This window comes from Prunus avium, chromosome 8 (genome assembly GCF_965620075.1).
Source record: "Prunus avium chromosome 8, drPruAviu1.hap1.1, whole genome shotgun sequence".
Taxonomy (NCBI): Eukaryota; Viridiplantae; Streptophyta; class Magnoliopsida; order Rosales; family Rosaceae; genus Prunus; species Prunus avium.
Genome location: NC_142291.1, coordinates 5877744 through 5892548, shown reverse-complemented (window position 1 = coordinate 5892548; position 14805 = coordinate 5877744). Strand labels below are relative to the sequence as shown.

General features: G+C 39.6%; 1 protein-coding gene and 1 non-coding gene across 2 annotated transcripts; one reads left to right on the top strand and one right to left on the bottom strand.

Moving 5' to 3' along the window:
* Window positions 1-1279: 1279 nt before the first annotated feature.
* On the bottom strand, window positions 1280-5562 carry LOC148291213 (uncharacterized). Its single transcript, XM_088245715.1, has 3 exons — window positions 4471-5562; window positions 4214-4320; window positions 1280-1343 (listed from the first exon to the last, which is right to left on the bottom strand). Exons 1-3 carry the CDS (start codon window positions 5560-5562, stop codon window positions 1280-1282), a joined length of 1263 nt encoding a protein of 420 aa, XP_088101841.1.
* Window positions 5563-6112: 550 nt separating this feature from the next.
* On the top strand, window positions 6113-6219 carry LOC148291212 (small nucleolar RNA R71). The gene has a single exon (XR_015827237.1). It is a non-coding gene; the product is annotated as a small nucleolar RNA R71 (small nucleolar RNA).
* Window positions 6220-14805: the final 8586 nt, after the last annotated feature.

Genomic DNA, 14805 nt, shown 5'->3' with positions numbered 1-14805 from the left:
AATCGAATGTGATGGGCAATCGATCACTTTGCTCCAAACTTCACCTCCTTGCATCCTTTAGGTGAGCCAATTTTCCAACATATCACTTACATAAAAAAAATAATAATAAAAAAAGCACAAAATATTGTCCTCTAATATAGTTAGGTAAATAATAATCTTATAGCTGTATTCAATCTAAAGAGGACGCTTGAATATGTTAATAGCGCGACTTTCATAGTGGCGCAACTCATATATTCATACGAAGTTTTGCACACATGATGACGTACGATAACAGTCTGAAGTTTAGTTTAAGATATAGAGGGGTATGCCAATTTCAGCTTACAAATATAAAAGAAAATTTGCTCGAAAGACCCAAAAGAAAAAAACCAAAATGTGAAGTAATTTTGGACAAGCATGAGAAACAGCTGAGAGAAAGGGAGATGACAATGCATTTGAACGGAGGGTTTGCTGAATTAAACTCAAATATTGTATAATAAACATGAAATCCACATACTTGGGACACAAGAAAACAAAAGTTATAAGGAAGAACCAAAGATAATAGCTTAAGACCACATAAGTAACTGTTACCCAAAAGTTAATTTAAAGATTCCATGAAGTTGATTCTCACAAGTCAAAACTAGAAGCATCGATTCCGTTTCGAAAGTAGAAGCAATAACTCGTGGTCAAGGGCGGAACCAGGAATTTTTCAATGGGTGAGCTAGCTAAAGTTATTAGCTTAAAATCTAAGGACCAAGTTTTGTTTGGGTACTTACTGTTTCTCTAGTTTTTCTAGAAATAAAAGTATACATTGGGATAAAATAGTAAAAGGTTGAGAGTTAAAATCATGAGTGTTTATTAAGAGATTATGTTTCCTAATTGAGCAAACAAATTAAATATAAGATGATTATAGGCCTACAAAATTGAGTGAATAATAAGTTACAAAGCTACATATGAGTGGGCTACTAAATTTTTATGAGATGAATAACATTAAAATACATGTAATATATTTTAATTTTATAAAAAGGCTACCTAGGCTAAAGCCCATGGTAGCCCTCTACCTAGTTCCGCCCCTGCTCGTGGTGAGACAATCCAAAAAGGGGTTCCAACAGTTTGAGGTTTCTTGGAGTTCATCTGACAAAAACAGGACTACTTTCCACAAAGTCAAAATGGCAAAAGTCAAAGCATGGCTAAACAGAAATAACTTAGTATACAGCGTGTACAAACAATGGCTATGAATCGGGAGCATTAAAAATGGAAAATTTAGGCAGCCCAGCATTAGAGGTGAATTGCTCAAATAAATTCAGCATGCACAACCACCTCTTTGATCAGACTCTGAAACAGCCTCCGGGATGCCTTGGAAATATCTGCAAGTAAAAAGGAAATGGAAAAAAATGATAAAACATCATGTTTAAATGGGTCATAAATGTATCTCATAGCAAGCTCCAGAATATGAAAATAACAGCATGCAGCAATAATAGCAGAAAGACAGAAACATTCTTGATGGAAAGGTGAGGGACTTTGTAAGGTGACTGTTCGCACCACTTTGCAAAACCCAAGGGAGGTGTCGTATAGCAGTGTAGCTCGGAAGTCCGAGTGTCATATCCACAGAGAGCGGTGTAAAGATAGCATAGCTGAAAAAGAACAATTATGATTGAAAAGTAGATTTATGCAAGATTTGATTTAGAGAAAATTTAATTGATTAAAACACTAAGGCATTGGGGTTCCACTTTTAACATAAGCATGCAACTCTTAATAATTTGATCCACAAAATATTTTCCATTGTAGTTGTTCAAAATAATTAAAGCTCTTTTTAATTTCCTTTAGAAGTATTGTAAGCATAACTTGTGTCATTGACAACAAACTATCAAAAAATAATCTTCATCAAAATTCTATTAATCTTTAGTAATTCTCTTCTCTTTTAAAAGCATGAAAGTTTTTACTACACAATGGGAAAAACATGATTGAACCCATGAAATAGATTATCAAACATTCATCAATTAATTAAAAAGAAAACTACAAATTCCATATGAACAAAAACTACAAATTCACATTAAAGCTTAAGTTTGGATCAAACTAATAACAATTACACACTCATATTAAAAGCTTTCTCCCTAGCCTTAGCTAGGGAGTTAGTTCCCCATAATAAAACTAAAAACAGAAATTAAAACTTAGAAAGATGGAGAGAAGAGAGAAAGCTCAAGAGTTGTGGAGCTTGGTGTGATTTTACAATGCCGTAGCTCCTTCTATTTATAGGAGAATGAGAGTAGACAATTCCAACTTCATTTGAATAAATAACTTCTCCACCTTGCCACCAAGCCAATCACCATTTTTGCTTCCCTTGTTTATTTTCCTCTAGTGCCGGCAGCACCCTCCAAATCTTCATCCTCATTTGTTTGGCTGCCACACTTCAATGCTTTTGTTTTATTTATATCAATGCCATCACCACTTCTTCCTTTGATAAATCTTCTTTGGCAAGTGCTGATCTTCTTGCTGCCATTTACCTATTAGCTTTCATTTGTTTATTTGTTCTTTCAACAAATGAGTTGCGTATGCCATGACACCATATGCTAGGTAAAACACAAACTTTCTTTCCATCTACAGCAGCCACCCTTCATTTCCTTTGGCTGGTGCATTCATTGCTTCTTGTCCTTTCCTTTATGTATTGGTGCGGCACTTCACTCTTCTTTTCAATATCCTCTTAGTAATTGCTGCACTTATTTATTAACTTGCTGCAAATCTTACCAAGAGCCTACAAAGAAAAAGTAGTAATTTTAATTTCCAATACTTTTATTAGCATAATGCCCAAATTTATAAAAACCAAACTTTAGCCTAAATAGCTCAAAATCAAATAAATTACAGTACTAACAAATATATATTTAGGGATAATAAATGTGATAGTTTATGTGCTCATCAAATACCCCCAAACCTATAATTTGCTAGTCCTCGAGCAAACTAAAATTAAAAACTAAGCATAAATGAAAACTAACTAAGCCACTTTCGTAGGGATCTCGATTGCATTTAGTGCATGCAATAAGCCTTTAAACCCCTAGGTTGCCCTAGTGGACGAGTTGTAGTCTCGTGAGGGTTTTCAGGGATGATACCCACAAACATCTGAAATTTTAAGTAACTCTCCTGCCAAATCATCATCAAGAATGTCAAAGCTCAAAAACCAAGATTCTCAATTCATGAACAAATTTAAAAGAGCGAACACAAATCCAAAACTTTAAGTTCTCCCAGTCTAAAGTCAAAGTCATTTATCACCATTAATAAACTTTTCATTTGCTTGCTTTGGTGTAAAGTGAACTAACACAGTTGAGAAGACAAAAATTCAATCATAATCACACCATCCTTGCTATCTTAGATTTTTTTTTTTTTTTAAATAAATATATAAATGCTATTATGTGGACTGTGCAATGTTTAGCTCCCTTAAGCTTTCTAATTAACCCATGTAGCAAGTGTTAGGCCAATGACTCTCAAACACAAAGGCTTTAAGGCATTAGGTGTTGAAACACCCCGATGAGCTTAATAACTCGAGTTAAAAAGGCTACAAAGCTAAACAAGTCACACATGCTTTTTATTTTTTATTTTTTTAAGAACTTCACGGTTTGACGCGAACACTCACTACTGATTAAGCAAGAGGCCCGGTTACTAAGTGAAAGTTCTCTTTTTATTCTTTTTTATTCTTTTTTTTTTTAAGACAACAAAGATAAATATAATCAATCTCAAACTCTATCTTCTCAAGCGCATTAGTGTGAGTGTGAATTTTTCAAAGCTTAGCTCATAAATCATTCATTAAGTAGAAATAAATGAAAAAGACTAAAGACTGGATTAGTTATCGTATCGCTCAAGTGTTCTCAATTTTAAACTCATGCATGAATATCAAATCTCAATTTAATGCAAATGTATTTCGATGACAACAAGCATAGAGGTTTTTTTTTGTTTTTTTTTATTTTAAATTTTTAAATTTTTTTTTAAAATAAAATAAAATTTACAAACTAACAAATTGCCAAAAATAATTTCACTTCCCCCCCCAACTTGAATGAAACATTGTCCTCAATGTGTTATAAAAGAAAAATATGAGAGACATGTTGGAACAAAATTATAACGAGTGGGATAGAAGTCACCTAAATGCTGAAAAGTCTTTGAATAATTTTCTCCCTGAAAATAATTGGGTTTAGAAATGGATACCACATGAGAAGTGTCAACTTCACTATTTAGCAAAGACTTAGGGAACAATTTCACTTTCACTTTAGGAGCCTCATTTACACTTGACACCATAGGCTCATCATATAAAGGTGGAAGTATGTCAATTTTGGGTTTCCAGCCAATCCCTTCCTGTACCTGTAAAGAATCAAATAATGAACCAATTTCAGTAATTTGTGAATTTCTTGTTAAATCAAAACCATTAGAATTAATTTGAAATTTCTCTGCACAAGAAACAACACTACTTTTCGCAAATTGATCATGCGATAAAGTTGAGATAGAATTCACAGATTCAGGTTCATCTTCCTCCCCAAATGACTGTTTATAAACATTAAAAACATTAACTTCCATAGTCATATTTCCAAAACAAAGTTTCATGACTCCACTTCTGCAATTAATGTTAGCATCACAAGTAGCCAAGAAAGGACGCCCTAAAATCACAGGAATTTGATTATCAGAATTTGAAACAAGTGCAGTGTCCAAAACAATAAAATCAACAGGATAATAAAATTTGTCCACTTGGACCAACACATCTTCAATAATCCCTCGCAGTGTCCTTACTGATTGATCAGCCAATTGCAAATTTACCTTTGTAGGTTTAAGCTCACCAAGACCTAGCTGCAAGTACACTGAATAAGGCAATAAATTTACACTGGAGCCCAAATCAAGTAATGCACGATCAATAAAATTATTTCCAATTACACACGAAAGAGTAGGACTTCCAGGGTCTTTATATTTTGGAGGAATTTTATATTGTAACAATGCACTCACATGTTCAGTTAAAAAGGCCCTTTTCTTCACTTGATGCTTTCTTTTGATTGCGCACAAATCTTTCAAAAATTTAGCATAGGATGGAATCTGTTTAATAGCAGCTAACAAAGGAATATTCACTTTGACCTCTTTAAAGACATCTAAAATTTCAGAATTTTGACCCAATTTCTTTGGAAGATTTAAAGCTTGAGGAAAAGGAGCAGGAAAATGATATTCGGTTGATTCATTCAAGTTAGACATGTTAAGTTCATCATTATTCTTAGGTTTTTCAACTTCCTTACGTGAAGGTGTGTTGTTAATTATTTTACCACTTCTAAGAGTAATGATAGACTTTACATGCTCAAGTGAAGATTCACAATAATTGGCCCCTTTTGGATTTGGTTGAGTGTTGGCAGGAAATTTTACTTTTTCATTAACAGCCAAAAAGTTAGTCAACTTGGAAATTTGACTCTTAATTTCTTTATTTTCTTCAACCAATTGACCAAGCAAAGTATCATACCTTTGATTTTGCTTTTGTTGTTCATGCATAAATGTGTGAAGAGTATCGCTCAAAGATGGCCTAGCATTGAATGCATTAGGTGCTTGAAACTGATTATTGGAAGAATTCATGTCACTTACCTGAGGATGTGACTCATTGCTCCAACGAAAGTTTGGATGATTCCTTGTTGCTGGATTATAAGTGTTGGAAAAAGGAGAATACTGTTGTTTGAAGTTTCCAATAGCAGCACAACGCTCCTCATAAGCTCCTTTCATTTCCTGAAAAATTGGACAATTTTTAACAGTATGACCAATCTCATAACAAGAATCACATACTTGATTAACATCAGCTTGAAAAACAGGTTGAGGCAAATTTGATTTTTCCGTTTTCAAAGCAGCTATCTCTTTAGTCAAAACCTCAAATTTTAATTTCCAATCATCTTCTTCTTTTAATTGATAAATTCCTTTATTAGTAGAAGATGTGGCAATTCTTGAACGATCAGTGGTCTCAACTAGACTGGGGACAGTCCATTGATGAGCTTTTTCAGCAATTTCATCCAAAAATTCTAAGGCATCATCAGGGTCTTTTTGCATAAAATTTCCATTACACATAGACTCAACAAATTGGCGATCACGGGGGAGAAGTCCCTCATAGATATAACTAGCAAGACGCCAGTTTTCAAAGCCATGGTGTGGGCACAAATTCAAAAGCTCTTTAAATTTTTCCCAAGTTTGGTACAAAGTTTCATTTTCTTTTTGAGAGAAATTTGAGATTCTTTTCTTAAGAGCAATTGTCTTGTGATTTGGAAAATATTTGTTAAAAAATGCTTGAGTCATTTCCCCCCAAGAGCCTATGGATCTAGCCCTTAATGAATACAGCCAACTTTTTGCTTTTTCTTTGAAGGAAAAAGGAAAAAATTTCAACCTTATGAAATTAATCCTATCAAGTTGAACATTGTAAAAGGTGCCAATTGCTTCTTAAATTCCCTAACATGCACATAAGGATTTTCACTTTCCATGCCATGAAAAATAGGTAGTAATTGAATCATTCCAGGTTTGAAATCATAATTTGGCATGTTAGGTGGAAACATGATGCATGAAGGATTTGGTGCACGAGTAGGATGCAAAAATGTCTCTAAAGTTCTAGGTGCAACTACTTCTTCTCTCATTTCATTATTCACAATTTGAGCATTAATCTCTTGTTCATTATTTGCAATTTCTTGTTCATTAAACACAATTTCAGCCATGGTTTCAGATTTTTTGACAAATCTTCCTAGATGATCTCTAGGTCGCATAAAGAAAATAAATAAATAAACAAAAACAAACCAAAACAAAAAAAATTTAAATTTTTTTTATATTAACAATAAGATGAAAGTTGGAAAGAGTGTACCATATGTGAAGAATTTCACATAACCAGCAAACCTCTGACCAAGGGGATCTCTGTATTCTTTGACAAGCCGCTCCCCGGCAACGGCGCCAATTTGTTCGCACCACTTTGCAAAACCCAAGGGAAGGTATCGTATAGTAGTGTAGCTCGGAAGTCCGAGTGTCGTATCCACAGAGAGCGGTGTAAAGATAACAGAGCTGAAAAAGAACAATTATGATTGAAAAGTAGATTTATGCAAGATTTGATTTAAAGAAAATTTAATTGATTAAAACACTAAGGCATTGGGTTTCCACTTTTAACATAAGCATGCAACTCTTAATAATTTGATCCACATAATATTTTCCATTGTAGTTGTTCAAAATAATTAAAGCTCTTTTTAATTTCATTTAGAAGTATTCTAAGCATAACTTGTACCATTGGCAACAAACTATCAAAAAATAATCTTCATCAAAATTCTATTAATCTTTGGTAATTCTCTTCTCTTTTAAAAGCATGAAAGTTTTTACTACACAATGGGAAATACATGATTGAACTCATGAAATAGATTATCAAACATTCATCAATTAATTAAAAAGAAAACTACAAATTCCATTTGAACAAAAACTACAAATTCACATTAAAGCTTAAGTTTGGATCAAACTAATAAAAATTACACACTTATATTAAAAGCTTTCTCCCTAGCCTTAGCTAGGGAGTTAGTTCCCCATAATAAAATTAAACTAAAAACAGAAATTAAAACTTAGAAAGATGGAGGGAAGAGAGAAAGCTCAAGAGTTGTGGAGCTTGGTGTGGTTTGAAGGCTTGTAGAGCTTCCTATTTATAGCCTTAAATCTCAACAACTAGGGAAATATTAAAATCTAAAATTCTCATCTCATTCAATGCACAACCGTAACCCTCATCTTAATATTTATTCTTTTCTTCAATTGTTGCTCCACTTCTACTTGCTTTTGTTATTCAATCCTTTTTTTTTTTGGTTAAGTGTTGCACCTCTTATCATCATCCTTCATTTCATTTGCTTAACTCACAATTTTAATAGTTCATGATTCCACATCTTCAAGCCACCATCTTGTTTGTTGCTTCATCCACTCCATGCATGAATTGAATATGTCTTCCACTTGCCATCAAATCAATTGCCAATTTGCTTCCTTTATTTATTTCATAGTGTTGATGACTCCATTCTCCAAATTCTTCATCTTTTTGTTTCATTGGTTGTTGCATCCATTTGCCTACTAGCATCCAATAATCTTCTTCAACCTTAAGATGAAATCATCATCAATTATGTAATGGGTATGTAAGCAAGTGCAAAAGTGAAAAACAAACCTAATTAACTAAAATTGTAAGAAAATCAATTACTAACAAATATATTTAGGGATAATAAATGTGATAGTTTATGTGCTCATCAGTGACCGAAGGTGGGGACATTGTACGACGATGGAAAAGCGGGGCGTTGTAGTGTGATGGAAAGTTTCAGACACCTAGGGCGATGAAAAGTTGGGGACCCTGTAAGGTTATGGATAAGTTTCAGACACCTAGGGTGATAAAATCCTTATTGATCTAAACAAAACAGCCAGTTGCAAAGATCTTTAGAGGGTGAATGATTCATGTTCCCTACTTATCTAATTCTTAACTATAAACTGTTATAACAGCATCCTAGAAGATCAAAGATCAAATGCCCATCCTCTGATGAGACTGGTGAAACCAGGCTTTATCCACACTTACCACTATTCTCACCCTAGAAGATCTCAAATTAAGTTTTAAGGAGAATACTGCACTATGTTTATCGACTGTGCACAAATGATTCCAAAAAACAGCTGATTCTCATTCTCTGAATCTGGAGTAGCTGATGAAACTAAGCATATTCTAAAAACAGTAAAATAGAACCACAGACATCAATTAACACTAGCTCACACAACCATCCAAAATCAGTTTATTGAAAATATCCAGTTTTGACACCAAAGACCATTTACTAGCATATAATGTGACACAGAAAATGTTGGTCAAAGGCATGGATAGAAACACAGAAAATGTGACAGCATATAATTCCCTCTCCTTTTCACATTAAATTACATGCACTCATTTGGCAAATTGTTAAGTTCAACACTATACAAGTCTGGAAAATCAAATCACTACCAAAAAAATGAGTATTTGGGGCATTTAATATTCGCCTCTAAAAGCACTTGTAGAGGCAGATATCTTGCAAAACCGCCCCTAATGAGAAGGAGGGGCGGAAAGAGAATGGGCCCTTAATACACGCGCCCCTATTGTTAATAGGGGCAGAAAATCTCAAAGATCCGCCCTTACTATTTGTGTTGCCATGTTGGCAGATTACATTAAAGATCTTTATTACAGGCGCAAACATCCGCCCCTAATACTTTCAATTATTAATTTTAAAAAAACAGAAAACACAAAAGCCGCTCAAGTCAAACACAAATTTTGTGTTTTGAATTCAAAATTTACAAAAACGATCCAAATTATTCTTCTTTCCCTCTTTTCTCTTCCATACAAAGTTTGAATTTCAAATCCACATCCACTCAACTCGAACACAGCTTTACAGAAGAAATCTCTAAGCGTTTCTTCTTATTTTACTGCAGCACACGAAGCATTTCAACGATTCCTCTTTTCTAGATCAGCAACTGTTAATTAACAATATATCAACAATTAATAGCACCCAAGGATGATCTTGTATCTTGACAAAGTCCAAGAGCTATTGAAGGCGTTTCCTACCTTCACCATCCAACACGTGCCTCGAGCAGAGAACGCGCACGCAGACACACTAGCAAGATTAGGATCAGCGCTTGATACCCAGTTCAGACGCTCCATCCTGGTCGAGCACCTTGACCAGCCAAGCATAGAAGAGGCAGAGCAGCCAAACTTGATGCAGATCGACAAGGATCCTAGCTGGCAAGAGCAAGACCCCATCATTGACTACTTGGTTAACGAAAACTTACCCAAGGACAAGTCCGAGTTCCGGAAAATCAAACAGAAGGCTGCAAGGTACTACATGAAAGGTGACATGCTTGTTCGCAGATCATACTCTGGCACTTATCTTACTTGCATCAAGTACCCGCAGACGCTCGAGGTTCTCTGCAAAATACACGACGGCGAATGTGGAAATCACGCTGGGGGCAGATCGCTTGCCCAGAAGGCTCTTAGCATAGGCTATTTCTGGCCTACCATGCGCCAAGACTCCATGGAGTATGCTCGAAGATGTGATCGATGCCAACGATATAAGCCAATCCCTCGCTTGCCAGCTGAGGAATACCATCCGCAGAACAGTCTATGGCCTTTCATGCAATGGGCCATCGACCTAGTGGAACCTATGCCGACAGCACCTGCCAACAAGGAGATGATGATCGTCGCATGGATTACTTCACCAAATGGATCGAGGCCGAGGCTTTATCCTCTATCAAGGAAGCTGATGTCAAATGATTTATTTAGAAGAACATCATCTACCGATTCGGATGCCCGCAGTCGATAGTTACCGACAATGGTACACAGTTCGTGGGCAGGCAGATCACTGCATTCCTTGCAAAGTATGGCATCAAACAACACCTGTCAACCCCCAGATACCCGCAAGGCAATGGCCAAGCAGAGGCATCCAACAAGATCGTGCTGGATTGCCTGAAGAAAAGACTGGAAGACGTAAAAGGAAAATGGGTCGACGAGTTACCAAGAGTGTTGTGGGCTTATCGCACAACCAAAAGGAGATCAACCGGCGAGACACCATTTTCTCTAGCCTATGGGACAGAAGCAATCATCCCCCCACACATCACAGTCCCTTCCATGAGCATTGAGGTGGGCAATCTTGACCAAAATTGCAAGCAGATGAAAGTCAACCTTGATCTGCTCGAAGAAGAACGAGAAAAGGCCATTATTCGAGTGGCAGCCTACTAGCAACAGCTGACGTCCAACTACAATAAGAAGGCCAAGATCAGACAGTTTCAACCTGGAGACCTTGTGCTTAGAAAGAGTTTCATCACAGCACCAAGGCAAGGGTCAAAGAAGATGAAGCCCAATTGGGAAGGTCCCTACGTGATCAGCCGACTTGGGGGTAGAGGAAGTTATACTGTCACATCCCGGGATTGTTTGTGCCTGATAAATCACGATCATGAACTGGCCGAAGGAGCCCCTTTTCTCGGCCCTGGCACTGGCTCGTAAAAGCTAAAGCGCAGCGTTTCGCCAAGGTGTTTGGCCTTCCTAAAAACAGAAGGAAAGTTGCCAAGGCATGATCATCTCGCCCTCGATTGTAAGCCGAGGCCGAGGCCGAACAAAATCACGGCCAAAGGCATTAAAGTCGAATCATCATGTGACAACAGGGTCCCATGCTTCATTTAATGAAGTAGTGCCTCTGTTTATTGCAGCAAACCCACTGACCACGAATAAGCATTTAATGCACGAGGGAAGGTGGGAAGTTATTGAAGTCAGGATTTGGTGATGAGGATCAGAGTGATTAGACGTAGACATTCTCACAAGAATTCTGGCAGCTTGAGATATTAGGTCACCAGCTATCAAGGCCATAAATGCGTCTCCACGGCCAGAAGCGCAGAGTCCATGATCGGGGCGGCGGCCGAGATTCACCAGGATTTATGGGGTCACACCACTATACTTCACGATCCCAAATGTCGATTAGACTACCCACTTGCTCTAATCAGGCTCCACCATGCGGATTTTCAACCTCGAGTACTTCTCCAAGAACTCTTCCTATAAATACGAGGCTCAAGCTACATTCAAAGAATTCAAACACCAAACCAAAGCCTCCCACGGAGCAACTTATTTTTTCCTGTAATGCACTTTCAATATCTTTACTTGCTTTCCTAGGAGTAGTGTTAGACTGTAAGGAAAATCAATTCATCAATATATCATACGACCCTTGATTTTCAAGGCGCCGGAGCACCATCTCTGTTATTCGCTCATTCACCCCATATATCATACGACCGTCGCTCGTCGAGCCACGCCCCGGAGCACCGCCCAAAACCCACCACCAACACCATCATTGAACGGCCTTGTAGTTCAGGCCGTGAACCTAACAGCCGAGATTAGTTCCTCTCTCGGCTACAATCATTTGATTAGAAGACAAGTTCAAACAGGCGCACCACTTAACCATTTCCATACACATCAATCATCTCGACGCACGGTAGACTGTGCTGGCACGCCCGCGCACAACCGCACCGCATCCAAAAGCAGGAAGCCGGGTGTCAACGCATATCCCCTCGGCCCGGAACTCCAGGCCGTGAGATTTGTGCGGCAGATAGGGATCGGCTCCGCCGTAGCACGATATTGTCCGCTTTGGGCCCCCCCTTCTGTCTTCACGGTTTTGTTTCTGGGAACTCACGAGCAACTTCCCAGTGGGTCACCCATCCTGGGATTGCTATAGCCCCAACTCGCTTAACTTCGGAGTTCCCATGACTCCGAAGCCAGTAAGCTCCCAAAAGGCCTCGCGCACAACCGCACCGCATCCAAAAGCAGGAAGCCGGGTGTCAACGCATATCCCCTCGGCCCGGAACTCCAGGCCGTGAGATTTGTGCGGCAGACAGGGATCGGCTCCGCCGTAGCACGATATTGTCCGCTTTGGGCCCCCCCTTCTGTCTTCACGGTTTTGTTTCTGGGAACTCACGAGCAACTTCCCAGTGGGTCACCCATCCTGGGATTGCTATAGCCCCAACTCGCTTAACTTCGGAGTTCCCATGACTCCGAAGCCAGTAAGCTCCCAAAAGGCCTCGTGCTAGATGGAGGCAGGTATGTACATATAAGGCACATCACCCCCTCTCCGTTGGTCGATGTGGGATCTTACAATCCACCCCCCTTAGGGGCCCGACATCCTCGTCGGCACACTCGCACCACACGGCAGAGCGGCTCTGATACCAAATTGCCACATCCCGGGATCGGCTCTGCCGTAGCACGATATTGTCCGCTTTGGGCCCCCCATCTATCCTCACGGTTTTGTTTCTGGGAACTCACGAGCAACTTCCCAGTGGGTCACCCATCCTGGGATTGCTCTAACCCCAACTCGCTTAACTTCGGAGTTCCCATGACTCCGAAGCCAGTGAGCTCCCAAAAGGCCTCGTGCTAGGAAGAGAAGTGCCCACACATTTAAAGCACTTCACATTTCCCTCCCTGAGCGATGTGGGATTGCTCACCGTTCTTGTTTCCCCAAGACACGGGTCTTACAATCCACCCCCCTTGGGGCCCAGCGTCCTCGCTGGCACAGTTCCGGTCGGGATCCAGCTCTGATACCATTTTGTCAGGACTCGACTCCCCTAGCACGATATTGTCCGCTTTAGGTCCCCCTCTCTGCCCTCACGATTTTGTTTCTAGGAGCTCACAAGTAACTTCCCAGTGGGTCACCCATCTTGGGATTGCTCTGGCCCCCAACTCGCTTAACTTCAGAGTTCCTATGACTCTGAAGCCAGTGAGCTCCCAAAAGGCCTCGTGCTAGGAAGAGAAGTGCCCACATATTTAAAGCACTTCACCTTTCCCTCCCCGAGCGATGTGGGATTGCTCACCGTTCTTGTTTCCCCAAGACAAGGGTCTTACATATACCCTCGACACCCGAGACAATGGAATACACACCACCTTCGGAGATACTATATATTCGTGAAGCCCTTAGCTTACCAGCTGGGCTTCTAGCAAGCGACGGGCCTCCTTTACTGCCATTGAAGACAAACTGCTTTCGATGTTATCTACGTTGTTCATCTCTTTTATTCAATAAAGTGATGTAGTCACACTGACATCAATACAAGAGCAAGCTTTTCAATGAAGTATTTTTTCGAGCATTATGTCCCACAAACATACACATGCAGGCGACCAGCCTTACCTCCATTGCAGACAAGCTGCTTCTCGTGTACAAACTCAATGGAGCATTTTTTGAGCGTTATGTCCCTGACATACGCCTGCAGGCACCAAGTCTCACCTCCATTGCAGACAAGCTGCTCCTCGAGCACAAACTCAATGGAGCATTTTTCGAGCATTATGTCCCTGACATACGCCCGCAGGCACAAGCCTCACCTCCATTGCAGACAAGCTGCTCCTCGAGCACAAACTCAATGGGGCATTTTTTGAGCGTTATGTCCCCGACATACGCCCACAGGCGACAAACCTCACCTCCATTGCAAACAAGCTGCTCCTCGAGCACAAACTCAATGAAGCATTTTTTTGAGCGTTATGTTCCTGACATGCGCCCGCAGGCGACAAGCCTCACCTCCATTGCATACAAGCTGTTTCTCAAAGCACAAACTCAATGGAGCATTTTTCAAGCGTTATGTCCTTAACATATGCCCACAGGCGACAAGCCTCATCTCCATTGCAAACAGGCTGCTTCTCAAGCAAAAACTCAATGGAGCACTTTTCGAGCGTTATGTCCCTGACATACGCCCGCCGGTGACAAGCCTTACCTCCATTGCAGGCAAGCTACTTCTCGAGAACAAACTCAATGGAGTCTCTTTCAAGCGCTATGTCTCTGGACATACACTTACAAGATACAATGAGAATTGAAGTTTGAAAGATAACTGAAAATTCCACAGCAAAACGGCTAACCAGCCAAGTTCAACAATAAATAAGGTGGTAAACTAAAGGCCACTTATTGAAAGAAGATTACAAAATTCAAAAATAGCAAAAATGAACTACATCTACTAGGGGACTTCGGCAGACGACCCTCAGCCGGTCACGTCCACAACTGCCTCAGCATCACTCTGCTCAACCAGCATCATTTGCTTGGCAGCCTCAGCTGCCTGCTCTTCCGCATCTGCCCTAACCTCATCAGCTGTGCCATCTTGGGCATTGTCTTCCTCCATTGCAGCTTCATCTGCTACCTGCTCTTCAACTGCTTCTACGTCCACAACATAGATCTGCTCACTTTGAGAAGGGGGCAGGTCAAGACAGAGCGGCTCACCGTCATCATCTTCGAGAGGGCAGCATGGAGAAGCACCATTTCGGCAATCCAAGTATCCCAACTTGTACACGTTAGCAGCAATCTCATGTTTGGATGCCTC